The 23,347-nt window shown below is 35.4% G+C and overlaps 1 protein-coding gene across 1 annotated transcript in view; it reads left to right on the forward strand.

The window, feature by feature from the left end:
- LOC141394817 (uncharacterized) overlaps nt 1-23,347 on the forward strand; it is a 154,916-nt gene that overhangs the window by 118,966 nt on the left and 12,603 nt on the right. The window contains exons 2-3 of the mRNA XM_073969718.1: nt 19,177-19,745; nt 19,814-20,162. Coding sequence (XP_073825819.1) covers nt 19,177-19,745; nt 19,814-20,162 — 918 coding nt within the window. The remainder of the gene's footprint in view (nt 1-19,176; nt 19,746-19,813; nt 20,163-23,347) is intronic.

Raw genomic sequence — 23,347 nt, forward strand, 5'->3', positions numbered from 1 at the left:
AATACAAATTGGGTTGTACTATTTCATATGAGAAAATGGTCTCTTGAATCATAGCGTCATATCAATGAGCAGATGACATCGACATAATAGGTCGATCAAAGCGTGTCGCGACAGCCACCTTTGAAAAGTTGAAAATAAGGTTTTTATAAGTGGTTCTAGCTGTAAACGTCGCACAGTGGTTCAGAATCGTTTTTTCCTGGCCAAAATTCTTTAACTTTTGAACGGATAGAGATATATTCATAATTCTTTTTTTGTTAGACAGATAACACAATCAGCTTTCAGACGAATTAAAAGCGGTCAAGTTCGGTCTGGTAGTTGCAGAGAAATTCAAGGTCAAATTAAAACTTTTTAGTTTTTTAACTATTTTTCATCAAAATATGAGCGTTTTTGTGGTTTTTATATCTTCCTATGTATTAAAGATGGTCAAACAGCAACAAATAAACAAAATAATTACCAAAAAATAAAAAAAAAATCAAAAAAATTTCGAAAAAAAAAATTTTTCAAAAATTTGTAAAAAATATTACCAAAAAATTTAAAATTTTTCAAAAATTAAAAAAAAATCACCTTGGGTTTTAATAAAACTTATATAACTCGTATAAAATCTCATATACTCAAAAAAGTTGTAATTTGTATCAAAAAACTGTAATTCATATGGAAACAGTATAGAAAAACACACATTTTTACCCATGTAATTTCAATAAATTGAAAAAAGTGTTAAACGGACGGAACGGGACGGGTACAAAAGTATATATGGGCTGAAAGAGGAGACATTTGGGCATCTTTCTTCACTTTGATGACTCGCTTGATGTTTTCTCGCATTGTTGGCAGTAATATTGCAAACGACAAAACGACTGCCAACAATGCGAGAAAACATCAAGCGAGTCATCAAAGTGATATTTTTGGTCCCTATTTCCAAAAACGCTTTAAATACCTTTTACAATTTTGTCAACAAAATAAAAAAATATTGAAATTTATTTCGTTAATTTTTCGAAATGATGCATGAAAGTAAAATCAAACTCAGTTTTAGACAAATAGTACCAAAAGAAGAAAATTTCACTACAAGTTTTAGAATAAACTACTTAACTAGGTATAATACTTTTTATGAAAATAACACTAGAATTTTATATATTAAAGATAGAAATTATTTGTTTGCATTTTTTAATGTTAATTTTGAATGTTTCCATACGGAGTCCAAATCTCCCAAAATACTTCACTACTTGAGGATAGTGTCAAAAAAGAAATGTTACAAATCAAATTTCACTATGAGTCTCTGAACAGAGACTCACCGACGTTTACTGCTAGAACCACTTATAAAAACCTTATTTTCAACTTTTCAAAGGTGGCTGTCGCGACACGCTTTGATCGACCTATTATGTCGATGTCATCTGCTCATTGATATGACGCTATGATTCAAGAGACCATTTTCTCATATGAAATAGTACAACCCAATTTGTATTAGCTCAATGATAGGGGAATTACTTTAGATAGCCGAGTCCGAACGACGTGTCTTAAGGCACCACCTGTAGAGAAGTTTTACATTGCTTATATACTCAGGAAATGTTGCCTACATTATGCTCAGAGGTACTTCTTCCCACGGTTCGAAATGCAATATTGTCTGGTCAGGAAATGGAATCTGAGCAAACTATCAGCAAGGCGGCTGTGCTAACCATTGCCCATTATTCCTATAAATAGAGATTTTAGTCGTTCACGCGATACGCTCAATAACACTTATAAGCTGGGTATACGTTCTTGCAAAAAACAATTTTCCTATGCAACTGGTGCATACACCTCTTCACCATTCAGAATTCTGGTGCCTTATTTTTTCATCCGAAAGGCCTGCTGTTATAGCTAGGAGTTATACATTCAGTGCCGTCGTTTGCGATTTGATCTGGGGTATCTTCATCGCCTGCCAAAATCCAATATCTTCATAAAGTGGTCCATTCTGATACTCGCTTGGCTATCCAAAAACCCATTCTAATCATCTTTGCAAATGAATGCACCTGCACCAAAAACTTCAGTCTCGTATTTTCCACTCTGGTAAAACTTTCAGACATCATTGTAACTCCTTTACACATTGGAACTTCGTGTTGCAGCGTTGTCCTGTATGACACTCCTGATTGCGGCCAAGAGTAGGCTATTATTTGACACTGTTCTTTTACATTATCGGGTCACGGAGTTCCGTGTTGGTAAGTTTGGTATGTTTACACTGTGCAACATTTTTATGGTAATCTTGTGCAAACAATTTGAGCTGAGGATTTTTTGAAAGTAATGACCCAAACGACGAAAACCCTAGTTGGGGTTTGTTATGCCAGATCCAGCTTGGATTTTATGGCCCCATCTAAACATGGTTAAATATTGACTTTTAAAGCAATTCTTGGCTATATCTCTGAAACCTATGCAAATCTTCATATGACCTCCGAAGTAAATTTGTAGATAAGGGCAAGAATAAAATATTTGGAGAAATAATGAACTCGAAAAACTTCATTTATTGCCTCAAATTTTATAATATATTGAAAATTTCCATAAAATATTCGCTGGAATGCAATACACAACTCTTCAGAACATGCAATTGTGGTAAAATGCCTCTATCACGTTGTCTTCAGTATATTTTTCAACGAAGATTTAATAAATATCTCAATAATATGGTGAAACCAGAAATGCGAGAATAACGTGTTGCTGTGAACTATGTTTGAAATACGTGTTTTAAAAGATTTGATACAAAGTACCGCTGAAACGACATGAAGTATGCGTTTAAGAGTTTCATAATGTTCTAAAGAATTGCTGTGAACATTATTTAGAAGATTTTTGCAAAAGGTTACTTGGCTCAACTCTCAATAGTTTAGCTGATACTGCCCAGAATTTCTGCAGTTATGTACAATTTTCAATATTTTATCGATGTTGATGCCCTAGATGGAGTTTTTCTTATGTAGTCTGTTCAAACGATAAGTTTTATTAGTTCAGGGCTACAATATTGCCAAAGACTGCAAAGCCAAATTTCTATCCTGAGATAAAGGCCCGATAAATTCAAAAAACTGTATTTTTAGCCAGGTTTAGATGAGGCTATAAAATCCGAACTTTATCTGACAGGACAAAAACATAAAAGGGTTTTTTAGTCTCAATATGTACTTTTAAAAAATGCATACTAGAAGTTGTTTGCATTTTCATTGTTGCATAGTGTTATCGGAGTAGGCTTGAGCTATCTGTGTTAAATTTCCCCTTTGCTGCAACTTGGCTGATACAAAGAAATGTTATTTATTTTCTTATACCCTCAGTTTTTAGGATATCGAGGGTATAAACATTAGGGGTGCCACCGTGGTGCAATGGTATGTACATCCGCCTTGTACACTAAAGCACATTGTTGGCAGTAATATTGCAAACGACACTATATGTCTAAAACAAGAGGATTGCAAGGAATTCTAGCTCTAATTTTTCCAAATATGTAGAAATAGGAGGAATTCCCCCCGAATTTAGGGTATTTCCCGACGTAAACTTTCAAAACGCAGGAAATCCTTCAGGATTTCTTGTAATATTAAAAAAAGTTGAATTTTGTTGTAGAGTGTAATGGGAATGAGAAACGGGCGAGTAGAGAGGTAGGATTATTTGATTCTTTGAACTTATTAAGTCCGGGATATCCCGCCCATTGCTACTTAAGGCTCCTACAATATCTTAACACGGCCGCAGGATCTATAGAAAAGAAGAAAGGGAAAGATTTAATCTCATGGACACCAAACAATCTGTGTCTTTTCTTAGTCAGACTATCACACCGGCAGAGAAGGTACTCGATGGTTTCAGTCTCTTTTACATCTTGCAGTAGTTGTTTTCCTCCCACTTACTAGTCATAGATTATGCAGCAGTGACATCTACAGCAATTCTGATCGCTGCCTTGCGAAGTGAGAGAGAGTCCAGATTGAATTCGATACCTTGCATCCAGGTTCGTTTTGCCAGATCTTTACGGGTTTCTCTACGTATACTTTTTTGAGTTTGTTGAGGGATGGCTTGATTCAGGCCACCACTTGAAGGTCAGGGAACTGGGAACCTCTTCTTGGTAGTTCATCAACTGTTTCATTTCCCTCAAAATTGCAATACCCTGGTACCCAACAAAATTTAACAGCCTTACCACAAGTTTATAAGATGCAATTTTCCAAATTCACACAATTTTGAACAGTCCTAGATTTAACAGAAGAAGACCCCAATGCCTTTAGACCAAAGTCTGTCACAGCCACTCTTAGAAATAAGGCTTTCAACACCGCAAAGACCTCTGCCTGAAAAACATTGCGATTCTCGTTAAATGTATACTATAATACTTCACAATATACACTAGCTCCCGTGTCTTCTTCCCTATTCGACCCATAAGTGAAAATGGATAGGTTTCCTTATCAAGGATTATTACGTACGCTTCTTAGAAATCTAAAGTTGTAGACTTAACCCAATCGTGCTACCTATCCGCTGTAACGAAGGTTGATACAGAACTAGAATATTCAGGGGCTGCATAATCAGTACAGTATTCAATGCCATTACTTAAGGCATGCCGCCAAACCAGGCAACCATTGGTCAAGATAGGGCAGACCACTGTCATTAGCCGATAGCCTTAGATGCTAGTGCTATTTTTTTATATAATTTTATTGTAATTTTTATTATAATAAATATTTGAAATAAATAAGATAGGGCAGACCACTGTCCTAGAGTAGACCATTTATTCATTAGTTGAATATAGGAAAGAACCCCGGAAGGTCTCTAAGATGACACAAACTTATGAAGACGTGGACGCCGAAAGGGCAGAAACAACCGATGGCCTCCTAGAAAGCTAAAGTGGATAAACTGAAGAATTCACCAACACCACTGACAAACAAAATAATGAAATCAGCTACAAACGAGCATATTAAGGGAGACTGTATTTGACATCGGAAAGGCCGTCGTAGATAACAGAGAAGGTAATTGTACTGAAGTTCAACTATATGAGACAAATCGAGGAAATATATATGTCAAGACTCAACTCGATCGAACGAATCTTTTCTCCGAATTGGTGAAATGAAAAATGCTGAATGATATTGCAAACACCTTGGTGAAGAAAATCACATCAAGTCCGATTAACCATGTTTGTTTTAATTTAAGCTTAGGCCAGAAAACTTCGGACCCGAAGATCTCAAACGATACATAACAAACCTGTTGGTGGTTTCGAAAATATCATCTACAAGGCTATTGACTCAACAGGTATATTTGCATCCGAGATAAAAGGGGATAAGAAAAATGTATCGTGTTCTTAGGTGTTGATATTTCATAACTCTACACACGCAAAGAGTTCACTGCCTATTTTTCTATAAAATTGTTCTCTGCCTGGCCTTTCTTTTTGCAACACTGCTGCTACAGCTCCTGTTTATTTATTTATGGAATCAACCCAATAAAGTTAGCGGGAATTTAAATATAATTTTCCCGTCAACTTCAGACACACTCGTAAAAAGTTGTCATTTGGACCATTCCTGGTTACTATGTCGCTGGATATTTGTCATCCCCTACTTTACGCCTCATTTCCTAGTCACTATACCCTGCACCACAATGCGGTAAGGGGTATTATGTCTTAGTGCATTTGTATGTAACATAAAGGAAACGAAATAGACCCATAGTTTCTTTTGAGTAGATTTATCCCTGTCCGTCCATTCGCAACGTACAGGTCGCATTTATTGTCCGATTCAGCTGAAAATTGGGGAATATCATTTTTTTGCCATAGGAAGAACGCCATTGCTTTTCATGAAAATCGGTTCAGATTTGGATATAGCTCCCATATATATTTTCGGCCGATTTCAGGTATTTGCTGCACCAAACACACTATATATGTTTGATTGCGATGAAATGTTAGATGCGTGACTAAATTCGGTCTAGAAATAAATGTACCAAATTATATCTAAATCGGTTCATATTTGGATATAGGTCCCATATATATTTTCGGCCGATTTTACATAGTTGCTGCCTCTAACACAGTATATATGTCCGATTTCAATGAAATTTGCGACTGAATTCGGTTTGGAAATAAATGTACGAAATTATATCGAAATGGGTTAAGATTTGGATATAGCTCCCATATATATTTTCGTCCGATTTTAAGTATTTGCTGCACCAAACACGCTATATGTATCTGATTGCGATGAAATTTAGAATGTGTGACTGAAGTCGATCTAAAAATAAATGTGCCAAATTATATCGAAATCGGTTCAGATTTGGATATAGCTTCCATATACGTTTCCGCCCGATTTGACCCATTTGCTGCACCAAACACCCTATATCTGTCCAATATTGATGAAATTCAAATTCACAGTGGTGGACTTTGATCCTTTCCTTACTGGTTTTTTTCTCCATTTGTTTCAACAGTTTATTTTTTACATCTATGCAAAATATGTTTTTTTGTTTTTCAAACACGCACTCATGCAATGCTTGGCTGATTTTGTAATAGAACAAAAGAATATGATTAATGTTCCAGTGTTGTGTTTGAACATAAAGAAGTTTCTAATGGTTCGTCAAATTGTTGTCAATGGCCAACTGAGTTTGAATTTTTATATTAATGATTACCTCTTTGCACTTATGTAAAATTTACCATAGTATGCAATTTTGAATAAATTTTTTTCTGGTTATTTCGTCAACGACCTAAAGAAAATTAATGATATTTTTTACATTATCGACCTAAAACCAACTTTAAAAAAGTAATTTTTGTTTCGTTGTAATTTTCCTCTTTTGTCAATGTCATTCAAATTTGTTTGTGGAGTTCTCGGTGATCCATCATTAAATATTTTGCAATATGGCATTCAACTTCTTCTGGCTTGTGGTTGAATAGTTTTTGGGCTGGTTGATTTGGTTAGGAAGTCAATTGTTTTTTGTGCGGTTTTGCAGTTACAATTTCAATGGGTTTTATATTATTTGTTAACTTGGTTTTGCGAATATTTCCTTACCAATTGTTAATGATATGTTGGGTTAAGTTCGAAAAAGAAGGACAGATTTTCCGCTTTACGCACTTTGTATGGCATATACTGCAGCTTGTTTAGTTGCCTCCGAGGGTAACATGAACTGTATGTGGACATCATTGAATTACAAATAAGGCTACAGAAGTATTTTTAGTAAATTTAAGTAGTGTAACGTTTACTATATATACGATTTTTTATTTTAATGTGGAATTTGTATCTCTATTCGATTGATATATCCCTATTATAGAATATAAATAGACTCCTATAATATCCCTCTATCTTCACACTCATCCTTTATTATACACCCCATACCTCAATCAATAAAGCACTAAACAAATATTTGTCTTAGTAGGCAACTCATTCATCCTGACTTCACTCCCAATCAAAAAATATTAAATTTCATACAATATCTCGCAAATAATTCTCTAATAACTTATTTAGCAACATAAATCGGCAATTTAAACGTACATTTAGTTTAAATCAAAATCTATAAATGATTTATGAGTAATCACAAATATACAGATATAATAGGCAAACAATTTACTTTGTTGCCTCAGCAAACGAAAGACTTAAGACACAAAAACACCTTTGTAATCCAATACCCCAAACTTTTTGTGTTGCTAAAAAATATATTCCCGCTTAATGAAAAGAGAAAAAACATATGCCCCACAACACCTCTATCTAACTTAACGAGTACAAAGTCTAATAATGTTGCTTATGTAGCCCAGTTTACCGTAAATAATCATAATAATAGTACTTATTTGGGGCATTGTTATTATTTATGATATCATTATTATGATGTTTTTTTAACACAGAGTGAGCAACATATTTTATGAAATATTTAGCACTCGAGGCAGACTCAAATTTATCTAAGGTGTTAACAAATTTTGAGCAAAGAAACGTTGCAAATAATAATTCGAAATGTTTAAGGCTATAATTAGTGTGCCAAAAAGGCATGGATTTGGGTAGGTACTGTTGAAACAACTTTGTTTGCCTAATCCTAAAATTAAAATTAACCAAGGGAAATTTTAATGTCAAGTGCAAATTTACCACCTATATAAGGGTTAATTTTTATAACAACTCACATAACTAAGGTTTTACGAAATTGCAAAAAAAGTTGTTCCTAGCTTTACAGAAAACCGGAGTCACCAGTAAAAAAAAGTTATGCCTACAATTAGACCCTTTTGTTTATGACCTTGCTTTCATAGAAGTGTCATTAGCAATTCTTGGACTATATTTCACTACATTTGACTACTTTCCTGTTTATCTGTTGCACTTCACGTTTATAAAGCACGAGTTTTATAAACAAATTTTAACAATTTTTGTTATAATTTCCATTCAAGTTTTAATGTATTCATATTTTGAAAATTAGTTTTTAATTATCAATGAATGAACAGCAACGAGAATGAGCAGAACAAATTAAGCTGAGATAAAGAATAGCTTTAACTAATATGCAATTTTCCCAACGATAGCAGAATGAATAAATTACAATCCTAATGCTGTTGTTATTTGAGTATGGAGGAGGTTATCTTTTTGCAATCTGTTTACAGAAAAATTTCTAACTAAATTTTACGATAAATTGGAAATTACGTACATCACTACTTTTAATACGAAATTGGTAAACATTGTTTAAAACAAATAAGAAAATATCAGGCTGGTTTCTGGCAGATATATTTCCCTAATGACTATGAATGTAGATTACTTAATTTATGTCCGGATTTTTTTTTTCATTTATTTAATTTTCATTCTCATCCGTTGAATTTGTTATCTGCTTCAAAGTTACTTACAATTTGTTACCACCCACCTAGTGTTTGTATTATAAGGAATTAATATATAATTTAAAGGGTTTGGGAATTGCAGGCTTTGTTCTTTCCCGGAAACGCGGGCATTTGATGAGGCTTATACGAGACAGAGAGAAAACAAAAATAAAATGTAGTAAATATAGAAACCTTCGTTTTTCTGATTTTTGATTTTGGAGTTAATTTGTTATCCAACAGGGAAACCACGTCGCATAATGTGGTGGTTTTGTGGGTTCGAATCTTCGGCATTCTTTTTCACTTGCAAAAATCTTTGACCGCAAAAATCAACTCCAGCGAGAACATTAATTAATGTTAGTTTGGTAGGTTTGTAGTTGCCGTGTGTACGGACCGGTACACGGTGGTCCCACTTATATGGAAAAGAGTGCCAAAAATAGTTCTAATCGAGCTACCGCCTCCAAATTTTAAACGTAGGTTTATAACAAGCCAAAAAGATAGAAAACCATTTTTAGTGGATGTAGGTCCATATTTGGGTATAGCTCCCATAAAAGGTACCGCCCGATTTTTAGTATTTTGGCAAATTTACCAACCGATTTGGATGTTATTGCATTTGAAATTCTGAGTGAATAAACTACCTCCTTGCAAAAAGTATTCAATATAGGTCCAAGTTTAGGTATAGCCTCCATATAAATGTACCCTCAGATTTTAGGTATTTTGACAATTTTTTGCGAAATTTTCCAACTGATTTTGCTGCAATTTGGCATTTGAGTTCTGAGTGAACCAACTACCTCCATGCAATAAATGGTCAACATCGGTCTACGTTTAGGTGTAGCCTCCATATAAACGTACCTCCCGATTTTCAAAATTTTGGCGATTTTACCCACATTTTCCAACCGATTTGGTTGTAATTTGGCATTTTGAGTTCTGAGTGAACCAAATAAAAAATAAAATGCAAAAATTGTCATTATCGGTCTACGTTTAGGTATAGCCCTCCTATAAACGTACCTCCCGATTTTCGGAATTTTGACGATTTTACAGGCGTGGTATAAGAGGAATAAATTAGCGGGTGGCAGATAAAGGCAGCTGGAATTTTGTATTCGTAAACTAGAGACTATCCGCTGCATTTAAAAAAAATTGAGGCTCACAAATGCTTACAATATTAGTAAAACTCAACATAAATTAATAGTAATTATATTAAAATAGCAGAAAAATTCACTTAAAAAGAAATTATTATAATGAAGTTAGAATTCGTTTTCTATTTGAATTTGTTTTTCGTTAAAATAGTGTAAATGTCATCACCTATAAGTTTTATTTTGAAAATTGTACATTTACCTCTAAATTTCTTTTTATAATTTTACTCATAACCTACGAATGCTTTGAGGATGTATTTTTCGTTTTTAAGACCTCACATACAAATCACAACATCTTCGACTTAACTTGGCATATAGCCGCTGTAAATTTACAAAAATAATGCTTGATGTTAAAAATTTGAATATTTTTTTCAATCGCAATCAAATTTGTCGCCATCAATTTTTCGACTTTTGTCCACGGGCGGAATCACTGTGCTGTACCGCAATCAATCCTTGCCCAATAGGCACGCAGCAAAATAAATTGGAAGTAGTACAATGTAGACTAGTTCTTTCACGGCATGTTTTGATGCAGTTCAAACGGAGTCGTGAAAGAGACACTCCATTCCTTACATTTTAACCGCATTCGGATGCGATCCAATGAATTACATCCATTTCTCACATTTAAATTGCATCTGGATGCAGTTCAAGGGAGTCGTGAAATAGGCACTCCGTTCGATACATTTTACAAGGAGTTGCTTAGTGATCCCTAGCAAGCAAGTCAATTTGTAAATACATACAACTACAGCATTTTTTTCAAAGATAGAAAAAGTGGGCATCAATTTCTAAAATTTGTTTATAAAATAAAAAAATAACCAAAAGTTGGGAACACTTTTACGGTAACTCACGAGAAGAAAATTTCCTAATGAAGCGCTGTTGGAGTACTTGTCGAAATCTCAAGTGATGATGGGAAGACAATACAAGAACCCCTTTAGCAGATGAAGCAAAAACATTTCAGCTTGGATTAAATGGAGAGCGGACGAAACAAACTCAGTTGCGATTGACTTTAATGAAGAAATTTCATAATCTGTGTTAATTTAATATAGTTCATATTATTCTTGTTTTACACAAAGAATAAATTCTTTTTATTTATTTTGGGATAGTTTGCCATACCTTGCATCTTTATTGCATATTTGAACTGCATTAAAACACAATCCGAAGAGTGCCTTTAAATTCAATCCAAAGCACTGCATCAAAACACGTACTTTGGATGCAAATTGGACTGCATCCTATTCTACCCTAAAGGGTTAGTTAAAATCGTGTCCAAAGGGATAGTTAAAATGCAGTGCAGAAGGGTTAGTTAAAATGCGGTGCTAATGGAGTGCATCTTTCAGCTGTCATGCTCTTGTAAAAATCATGAGTGAAAATGCATAATTTTATGCACTTCCAGATCACTTGTACATATGATTTAACTGCATATGATTTAACTGCAAACATTTTGCTGGGCCACTGCACTACACCAGAACCTTTGTTGAGCTGATTTATCGAGGCAAATGACCATCTACTGACAGATGAGATAAGTATTTTTACATTAAATAATTAAGTGAAATATATACCTTACGAGGGGAACTAGTAAAGTTGCTGGCCTAATAATGAAAACGCGAATATTTATCATCAAAAATGGTTTAACAGTTTTTAAAGTATTCTCCAGCACGATTTAGCAGCATTTGGGTTCCAAGTCAGGACTGTACATCAGATGACACCTCAATTTCATGTTTTGTCCGGTCAAATAAGCGCTGGTTTGAATCAATATGTGGGAGCTCGCATTGTCATCCCAGCAAAAAAAGTCCTCCCAAAATCATGGGTTTCGTAAGGGATTTTTGGCAGCCGTAACTACTCTCAAACCTCCTTCCTTCCCCATTATTTTTACAAGGGCATGTCGCACTCAGTTCGTAGTTATTTTATGACCACTAGAATAACTAGTTATTCTGTGGCCACTAGAAGTTGAAAAGTAAGGTGAAAAAAATCTATTTTTAGAACAGTTGATGTAGAGAATTTGTTTTTAATTTCATCACACTTCTTAATTTTATTTTACTTTATTTTATTTTGCTGTCTGCCGAATTGAACCCACGAACCCTCTGATTTCTAGCCAAAGACACTACACACTATGCCACGCACACGAATATTAAGGGTTGCTTAAGAACTTAAATGTGCAGTACACATGTGCATCACGAACTGTTATTTTTTAATTAAAAAAACTCGCGTGCCGACGGTGAGCTTTGAACACACAACCGTAGGATTTATAGTCGGACACACACTCACTGTGCCACCGTCGTCATTACTTAGTGAGGAGTAAAGTAAGTAGGTTTACCTTGTAAATTTTTTAAGAAGTAACCCTTTACTCTTCAGATTACTTGTAATGCGAAAAGAAGCTTGTTTATATTACTTTGTAAGGGGTTACGTAATGACTACCGGATCCAAATTTTTGCTGGGATGGTGCACAATGATTCGTCTTCTCTTGTTTGTTTTACGAATTTCTCAGGAGACTTCAGGCAAACAAATTGTAGTATACCACTCAGAATTAACATCAAGCCGTATAGTACCCACATGGTAATTTTAGCCAAAGCAACAGGCGACCATTTGCTTCAAAGTGCTTCTTCCAAGAACAACTTTCGTTGGATTTGACTCGCCTTCGATGACCCCCACAGTCGCTTGGTGTTTTGTTTCGGGCTCATACTCATTGATCCAAGATTCGTCTGTATTTAATTGCAATTTCTTTGCAATAAAAAAAATGGCGATTGTCAAATTGTTCAATATCAAATGGTAGAAGAATTGTACCGCTATATCACGGTATATAACATGGCGATCTTACATTATACGCTCACGCTCGGCTTAATTTTCTTCTGGCACAACGGCCGTTTTTGGACAACCCTCACGACCTTCATTTTTAGCGAGTCTCGGCCACTATAGAATTCATTAAACCATTTTTTTATAGTGCTATAAGATATTCCTTTATCGACATATTTAATTTGATCGATGCACTCTTGCCGTGATTATCCACGTCGAAAATTGTGAAATATGATGGAAGAAAATGTTCACAAGTAAATTAATTTTTTTTTTTGCAAAGTGATTTTTTAAGTCACTGTAAACAACATAACACATGATCGTATATCAAACTGTCCCGAGTACGTTTAGGCTAAAAACGGTCAAACTTTCCACAAAAAAAAAATTAAAATGGCGCCTTGCAGCACGCAGAATGTTATCGAGCTGCCCTCGTATATTCACGTTTTTACAAAGCCCCTATAGACAGGTACCTCCCGATATTCGGTATTTTGAAGATTTTAGCCAAATGATTCTAACGAATTAACTGAAATTTTATATTTATTATCCGATGTGGACATAAGACAAGCCAACAGAGAATAGTGGGTATAGATCAGGGTCGCGCTGTCTTTGCAAAGAAGTATAGTGAGGGCGCCCACTGAGTTGTTTTTGCATTTGCTTCTCTCTCTCACGTACAGTGTACGTGTAAATAAACAAACGATGAATATCATGTGGTTGTTGTTTTTTTCACCCATGCATACACATATGACGTAGTATTGATGGAAATATTATGGGCGACGCTGGTATAGATGCAGTTTTATAGATAATAGTATTGAGTTACTCAGATTGGAAAGTACTACGACACAGTTCGATGTGAAATCTTTTAAAGGATTATTCTACTGTAGTGACTGTAACATGGTATTTTGGATTCTCATAGTGTAGAAAAGCTCCAAGAAGAAAATAATCAATGTTCATATTTTGGTATGTTTCCAATATGAAAGTACCTCCAGATATTTTGAAGGTTGCACACGCATCGCCCAAATGGAAAGACTGCATCATGGTATTTTGGATTGTGAATGCGTAAAAAACATCGATGTCTCATTGGTAATAAACATTGTTTAAAAGAAAGCGATATTCTTTGTGCGCACATGGTGGAGGGTATAAAAAGTTCGGTGCTGCCAAATTTAACGGAGTTTTTACTTATTTATGCATGAAAACGTGTATGACCCCTTCCCGAATTGTGTTGAAATTTATAAATCAAGAAGTATTTGTGGCTTAATTATACTTATATAATTTTTTCGAGGAAGTCCATAATTCTCAAAACTCTACACTATCAGCCAAAATGTCATTGTAGTCCGCTCAACATTTCCCCCCAGAAAAAGAAGGAATGTATACGATCGTGGCAAATTTTATTCTTCCGTAGATACTGGCCTGATAGTTCAACCCTGAAAACCCTACCACCGCAAACTGAAATGATTGGTGAGCACGATAACTCTCAAAGGAATATCTCGATTCCTACCCAATTCTGGACCTGAAAATATAACTTGCCAACATACACCAAGTTCGAAAATGGACCACTCTGATCCTTTCTCCAGTACTTAACTCTAAATTTTGTCTTTATCTGTCAGTGAGAGTTGGATTTCTCCGCAAAATTTTTTGGCCACTTCTTCTCGCACATTTGGTGGGACACACGTGAAAAATACAGCGTTCAGAAAAAGTTTCCATTAAATAACACCACAAAACGAAAACAAGAAAGCTATTGGAGCCTATTTTGTTTTTTTATACCCTCCACCATAGTATGGAGGGTATATTAAGTTTGTTTTTCCGTTTGTAACGCATTGAAATACTCATTTGCGACCCTATAAAGTATATATATTCTTGATCAGGGTAAAATTCTAAGTCGATCTGAGCACGTCCGTCCGTCCGTCCGTCCGTCCGTCCGTCTGTGGTAATCACTCTAGCATCCACAAAAATGGAGATAGGACGCTGAAATTTTGGGAAAATGCGTCTTTTGTTTGCAGGCAGGTCAAGTTCGATGATGGGCTATATCGGTCCACGTTTTGGTATAGCCCCCATATAACGGTACCCCCCGATTTACGGTATTTTGACGTTTTTAGCTACATTATCAGACCGATGTAGCTATAATTTGACATTTAGGGTTCTTAAATGTCAATAAACTTATATAACAAAAGTTGTGGACATAGGTCCACGTTTTGGTGTAGCCCCCATATAACGGTACCCCCCGATTTACGGTATTTTGACGTTTTTAGCTACATTTTCAGACCGATGTAGCTATAATTTGACATTTAGGGTTCTTAAGTGTCAATAAACATATATAACAAAACTTGTGGACATAGGTCCACGTTTTGGTATAGTCTCCATATAACGGTACCCCCCGATTTGCGGTATTTTGACGTTTTTAGCTACATTTTTAGACCGATTTAGCTATAATTTGACATTTAGGGTTCTTATGTATCAATAAACATATATAACAAAAGTTGTGGACATAGGTCCACGTTTTGTTATAGCCCCCATATAACGGTACCACCCGATATACAGTATTTTGACGTTTTTAGCTACATTATTAAACCGATGTAGCTATAATTTGACATTTAGGGTTCTTAAGTATCAATAAACTTATATAACAAAAGTTGTGGACATAGGTCCACGTTTTGGTATAGCCCCCATATAACGGTACCCCCCGATTTACGGTATTTTGACGTTTTTAGCTAAATTTTCAGACCGATATAGCTATAATTTGACATTTAGGGTTCTTAAGTGTAACTAAACTTATATAACAAAACAAACCTCCCGATTTTCCGTACCTTAGCTTTATTTTTTGGACGAACTTTCTGTAATTTGGAATTTAAAAGTTCCCACGTTATGTACCGATTTTCGATATTTTGAGGATTCTAGCTAAATTTTTTAACCGAATTAGGAGTTATTTGACATTAAAAGCTCCCATCAAAAACTGTCAACATAGACCCAAGTTTTATTATAACCCCTATATAACATTACCTCCCAATTTTTAGCCCACCAAAAATTGTCAACAGTTAGATATAGGCACCATAAAAAAGGGCCTCCCGAATGAAGCATTTTATGTACATTATTTGACATTTTAACGTACTCACTTAAAGTTGGGGACAGGAATGAATATTTTATGGTGGAGGGTATGAAAAGTTCGGCCCGGCCGAACTTAATGCTTTTTTACTTGTTTTTTTTTTTTTTTTTTTTTTGTTGGGACCTTTCTATACCGCTAACAAGGCGTACCTACACTATTATATAATCAAAAATTTGCATCATCGAAATAATGGCCTAAATCCGTTTCAGAAAATTTGGAGTCCATTTAACCCTGTCCATTCTAGAGCTGGCAAACCATCGATATTCCCAACATTAGATATTTTCGATACAATGTTTTAAAATATCGATATTATCGTTAAGTAGTCAACACCATTAATTTGAAGATGAAAATGGCGGAAATGTAAATGATTTTTTTGAAATTATGCAAAAGTAGTTCACATAAATGTAAAGGAGAATATACAACTGATTTTATTTTATAAAAAATTAAAAAAATATATAATATACATTTTATTTTACCGAAAAATGTGTACGTGTGACTACGGACTTACTTTCTTACACACACATAACCGAAAATCAGCGAAATTTCTATTTATTTCAATGGATTTCAGGTTAGGGTTTTTTATTCCGATAATATCGATAGGCAAAACTATTGAATTTTTAAATAATAATCGATATTATCGATAGTGCCATCGATTTTTTGCCAGCTCTAGTCCATTCGCTTGTCTGGCTGGTGCACACGATAACTCCTAAACGAATTAACCGATTACGCTCAAGCTTTGCCCTTTATAAATCAAAGTAGAAGATGTGCCCTATCGGTCAACCTCCATAGATAATGGCTGATGCGCACGATTATTATCGACAGAAGTGACTGGTATTGGTCCAACCTTTGCACATCATAATATTTTTTAAAGGCCTACAATATTGTCTGCTCTCGCAATAGTTTAAAATTTCGCTTCAGTGCGGTTTAAGGGCTATTTGAGGATTGCTTTTAAATTTTCATCGTCTGATTATTTGGTGTACAAGTCCGCCCGTCCTTCCTGACATAATGACAAACGCATACAATTTCAAAAAAGTCCTACCGTGACCAACGAAAATGATCAATATCATATCAATTTCCAAGATAAGCTATATGAATCCACCAAAGTCCAACAATTTAGCGCTGAAATTCAGTTTAAGGCCTCTTCTCGGATAATATTGAAATTTTAAAAGCGGGTAGTCGTTGTGACCGTTACCACTGCTTTGTATTTTTTTCTAAGGGAAGTCAATATTTCCTGACATATGGATCCCAAAATGACCCAATATTTAAGACTACTCTTTCACACAACTCTCTCACTATAATTGTTAGTAGTCTTTGTTGTATTTGTTACAAATCAACAATTTCATTCTTTATACTTCTCTCGATGATGAACCGAACGTTCCAAAACCTCCGCCCAAATGGTATTCAAATAACGAAAAATTATGTTTTTGGTGTTGACTGTTTTAATTTGGTCTGTTTGTGGAATAATCTCAAGAAAAAGTTTGCTTCCAACGATGCAGTGATATCGTAAGTACAAATGATCTGCAATGACATCAAATTATGCATTTTCTCTCATGCTTTTTACAAGAGCGTGTCACCCACAAGATGTAGTCCATTCCAGTTATTAAGCATGTCATTTTTACTAATCGTTTAGCACAGCTTTTTTCAGGATAGTAAAGGATAGGATAGGATGCAGTCCATAACAAAATTTTCGAATTTTTTTATTGACTTTCAAATTATTTTGCTAGTACTGGGCGCCACTTTTGATAAACGCGTAAAAATTTATGATCCACACTTCCACAACTTCTTTTGCACATACGAAAATGCGGCATATATTTAAAATTAATTTAAAAATTAAAACAAATTAAAAACAAACAAAAAATTAAAGCAAAAAAAGTAAAATTTAATTAAACATTCAAATTTAATTAAATTAATTTAATTTTAAATTAGGACTTAGGTCTACCACACATTGTTAGTGTTTTTTTACCTATCGACATAGACGATTGATTTGTTTTAACTATTACTATTACATTCACACCAGTACACCTGCAGGGACAGAAAGTTAACTTAAAACTATCTCTTTTTGTAAACATAACCGACTTTTTATCGATTATTTTCTCTTGTACGAACTGACTATTTTTACAAGTCAGCATTGTCCATCGCTAGATTACTTTTCAACTGATTATAAACTAACTTTTTAGCCTATTTGTAGTCAGTTTAAATGACAATGTGAAAAAAGAAAGCAATTTTTGTTTTTGTGTGTTTTTATGACTTTGTCTTTTCATATTCTCTCTCTCTCTCCCTGTTATGTTTTGTTAGAGAGAAGAAAGGGGGCAAATTTGTATATTTCCTTCGTGTTCCTTTTTTAAACCTGAACAATATGAATAATATGTTCAGTCCATTAACACTAGCTTCTATTATTGAATGCTGCATTTATCTGAAGGTTATTAAGAAAATAGAAATTTGAATTATTTAAACATTTTCGCCTTATTTTTTCGGCATGCACCAATACTTTGTAGAAGGTATATGTTCTTGTTTCCAAAGTGGTTGATCTCTAAATGACTTTTCAACCAATTTAAGTTAGTTGGAAAGTAGTGCACAAATGGGCAATTGTCGACATTTTTTCCTGTTCAAAGTGGTTGGTCTTAAGATGACTTTTAAACCAGTTTATAGTCAGTTTAAAAATAATCTCTTTATTATCAACCATTTTATCAACTGGTTGATAAAAGTCCGACAGGTACGAGATTTTTTACACTACTACTAAGATATAATTAAAAGTCAGAATTTACAAAACCTCACCTCCCCTCGTGATACGACAGGATTTTCATTTCAATAATATGCCTATAAATACGCCCATAAATCTTTATTTCTCAGACAACACGTTCACTATCAATCCTTAATATGAAGTATAGATGACGCTATAAGAACATTGCGCACTTTAGGCGACTTTCATAGCTTTTGGAAAGACCTTGGCACCTTTCTTATTATGATTCTACGAAGACAAGGCATGAAAATACCTTGTTAAGTCAATCACACAATTCAATAAATCGAAGAACACAAAAATGTATAAACTAACCTAAAAGTATGCTCATCAGTTTTAATCACATAACAGGAATGTTGAATACGTCATATACATAGATGGCGTTAAGGCATGTAATGAAATTTCGAGAATACTTCTGAATGATTTACATCCAGCTTAGACACCATCTGTTGTACCTCCGCCCCAAATACTCACCCTAAGAAGTGTACTGTCTGCATCTGAAAAGTCTATAGAGTAAATTACAATGACAACCATAAACATTAATAAATTTAATTCTTATTATCCGATAGTCCTTGAAGGCCTTATTAAAGGGTTAGCGGTCTATAAACATCTAACAATCTAAAAAACTTTGTCAATCCTTCGAAAAATATATAAAACTTTAATCCTAAATTGGTTTGAAATAGAATTGAAATTAATTTGTCATTGTTATCTTATCTCATTTTAGGTGCTTAAGTTCACCGGCATACCTGCTGCGTACCCCCGAGGATCTCGAAGATAATGCTCTAAAAGCTTTACAATTGGAGAGGGCGCGTACGCTTACCTCATGCAATGGCGAAGACGCTGATGGCGCTAAGGGTTTTGATGTTTGTCCACCAAGTAAATATCGTTTACCCACCGGCGAATGTAACAATGTGTCACATCGTAAATGGGGTGCAAGAGGTGATATTTTCATGCGCCTCCTATCGGCTAATTATGCTGATGGTGTTAGTCTTCCACGGACATCACATGGTAGACATGCATTGCCTGATGCTGAATTTGTCATTGAACAATTGCAAAAACACATTGATGGTGATCTGAGACATCCACACATCACAGCTATGTTACCCGCCTGGGGTCAACTTTTGGCTAATGATTTGTACGAAGTTAGTCAATTGCCTATTGATGGTAAATGTTGTCGCAAGAGTTTGGAACGTAACCCTCATGAAATTGAACAATGTTATGTGAGATCAGGTGAAGACTGCAAGGAGTATAGACGTTCAGCGCCGGGCTATGATGCTGAGACATGTAATAAACGTGAGTTATAAACAAAAAACAATTGTTGTTTGTTACATTTTATTGAATTGTTCGTTTTTTCGTTTTAGATCAACGTGAACAAATGAATGTCGCTTCGGCCTACATCGATGCCAGTGGCCTTTATGGTTCTACCATGCAAGAATTCCACGATATCCGTACCTTTATTAGTGGTGGTGTGAAGGTTGAGTCTTGCAAATATTGCCGTGTCCCCGGTGCCACTGGTGCCTTGCATCGTGCCTTGTTACAGGAACACAATAAAATTGCCGAACAATTAGCTCACTTGAACACCGATTGGTCTGAGGAAGATGTCTTCTTGGAGGCCAGACGTATTATCATTGCCCAGATTCAACATATTACCTATAATGAATTCCTGCCATTAGTTTTGGGACAAGAAACAACAGCCAAAGAAGGTTTGAGGTAAGTTAAATAGAAATTTGCTTTTACAGCTCTGTTAGTGCTTAAAAGAATATTCATAAAAAAGTCCACGTTTGTAGCTGATAGTCATTCTAATAGCTAACAATAAATAATTTACCACGTACATCGTCGTAGGGACAATAAGAGAACATCTCATTTATCAATAAATACAGCGGGATTATATTTTTAACTCAATGACAATGACATGTGACCGAGTTCCAACGGCGAGTCGAATAGAGTATGACGCCACATTAAATAGTTGTTTATGGCACCTGCGACTGCTGTTGTGTGAATACTATTTAAACATTCTTGATAAGCTTCTGGACCTAGAGATTCTTTCTTACAAAATTGGAAGGAGAGGTCCCTTCTAAATCATTACATGCCCAGAAGGGCTCTCATGTCAGACCATATTGTCGCCGCACTGCTTACCTCAGACCGACCAATCGAGTTATATGTGGTCAACAAGGTTTCTTGATTTGCAGCACATGTTCTGCCGACTAGGGACTTGAGGACCTTGTTCCTACATCTTAGGCGTGGCATTCGCGGCGGACGTTAAAATGCTGTCAAATGTGACCCGTAGAATCTTGGGTTAGTAAGTGGTCGACATTCTGCTACCATCGACTATTACTCCCAATTCTGTGTTCATCCCTACAGACCATGTGGTAAACAAAGTGTCCGTATATTTGGTGTCGGATTTTTGCATGTTCCTCGCATGGAAAAATGTCAGTCAATTAATCAATGAAATAGGAGTTCAGCCTTTCACAAATAACATCAGGGAAGGTACCTAACGTCAAGATCGCTCAATCGTGTGGAGGGGGTGGAATACGTGCGAGGTAGAGTTTAAACAGGACGTTAAAATGCTGTCAAATGTGACCCGTAGAATCTTGGGTTAGTTAGTGGTCGAAATTCTGCTACCATCGACCATGACTCTCAATTCTGGGTTCACCCCTACAGGCCATGTGGTAAACAGAGTGTCCGTATATTTAGTGTCGGATTTTTGCATGTTCCTCGCATGGAAAAATGTCAGTCAATTTATCAATGAAATAGGAGTTCATCCTTTCACAAATGACATCAGGGAAGGTTCCTGACGTCAAGATCGCTCAATCGTGTGGAGGGGGTGGAATACGTGCGAGGTAGAGTTTAAACAGTTCCAACTCCCTGTTTCACTCTACGGGGCTTGGACTTCTTATTTCTGAGTTCCACGTACGACTGCGGTCCAAACATAAAGTTGATTATCTAACGTTGCAAGCTTCGATGGAGGGTAGTATGCTTAATGTCCTCAAACAGCTTAGAGTGTTTGACTCTATCGAAGGCTTTCGATAAGTCGAGTGCCACCATCATTGTTCTATCGCACGGCTTGCTCTTGTTGAGTTCTCGACAAATATGTGTGGGATAACGTGCAGAGCTGTTGTCGTGTTGTGCTGCTTACGGAAACCATGTTGGGGATGAGTGAAGCCTCAAGAGTCTTTTCTACAGGCGACAAAAGCAAAATCGCTCTGTACGATTTATCTTTGCTGGCATCCTTGTCTAGCTTCAGAAGCAGGACCACCCTGTCTATTTTCTAGACTTTTGTGAGATACTCAACTCCCGGCTCATCACGTAGGTTCCACTAGGGCCCAAGGCTTTGGATGACTTTAGGAATCCTTTAAAAGGTCTTATGTCTACTAGTTAAGACCTTAAAAGTTATTCTGTCTACTACAGAAGACATCTAGTGAAAACCTTTAAAGGTTTTCCGTCTACAAGAGAAGGTCTTCTTTAGTAGAAAGAAAGGTGTTTTGTCTATTAGAGAAGACTTTAAAAGAAATTCCGTCTACTATAGAGGACTTTTAACGGTTTTCTGTCCACTAAATTAGACCTTAAAAGGTCTTCAATCTACTAGTGAGGAACTTAAAAGGTCTTATATCTGCTAGAGAAGGCCTCAAAAGATATTTTTCTACTAGAGAATACCTTAAAAATCTTATGTGTATTAAAGAGGGCCTTCAAAGGACTTCTGTCTACAATAGAAGAGCTTAAACGGTTTTTTGTCTACTCTAGAAGACCTTAAAAGGTCTTCTGTCTACTAGTGAAGAACTTGAAAGGTCCTCTGTTTACTAGAGAATACCCTAAAAAGTATTCTGCCTACTATAGAAGACCTTAAGAACTCTATTGTCTACTATAAAAGACCTTAAAAAGTCTTCTGTCTACTTGAGAAGGCAATAAAATGTATTTTGCCTACTTTAGAAGATCTTCAAAGCTCTTATGTCTACTAGATAATACTTTAGAAGGTCCTTTGTCCAGTAAAGAAGACATTAAAAGGTCTTCTGTCTACTAGCGAAGACCTTAGTAAGTATTCTGTCTAATACAAAAGACTTTAAAGGTCTACTATAGATGATCTTAAAAGAGTTTCTGTCTACCCTAAAAGGTATTCTGTCCACTACAGAATATCTTTAAACGCCTTCTGTCTTCTTAAACCCTTATAAAGTCTCCTGCGTACTTAGAAAGACCTCAAAACATATTCTGTGTACTAAAGACGACCTCAAAATGTCTTCTGTCTACTATAGACCTTAAAAAAACTTCCGTCTACTATAGAATATCTTCAAAGTCATCTGTCTATTAGATACGATTTTAGATGATACTTTGTCCACTAAAGAAGACCTTAAGGCCTTCTGACTACTACAAAAGACCTTTAAAGGTCTTCTTTATAATATAGAGGATCTTAAAAGAGGTTCTGCCTACCCTTAAAGGTATTCTGTCCACTACAGAAAATCTTTAAAAGTCTTCTGTATTCTAAAAAACCTTATAAGGTCTCCTTCATACTAAAGACGACCTTAAAAGGTCTTCTGTCTAACAGAGAATCCCTCAAACGTATTGTGTCTACTACGGAAGGCCTCAAAAGATCTTCTGTCTACTAGGTAAGGCCTGAAAAGTTCTTCCATATACTAAAGAAGTCCTTAAAAGACCTTAAAAGATCTTTTGTGTACCTTAAAAGGTCTTCTGTGTACTAAAGACGACCTCAAAATGTCTTCTGTCTACTATAGACTTTAAAAGGACTTCTGTTTACTATATAAGATCTTAAAAGGTCTTCTGTCTACTATATAAGACCTTTAAATGTCGTTAGTAAGCTAAAGAAGACCTCAAAACTTCTTCTGTGTACTAAATAAGAACATAAAAGTTGTTCTGTACACTAAAGAAGGCCTTAAAAGGACTTC

This window comes from Musca autumnalis, unplaced genomic scaffold, assembly GCF_047663935.1.
Source record: "Musca autumnalis isolate F117 unplaced genomic scaffold, ASM4766393v1 scaffold_2, whole genome shotgun sequence".
NCBI lineage: Eukaryota > Metazoa > Arthropoda > Insecta > Diptera > Muscidae > Musca > Musca autumnalis.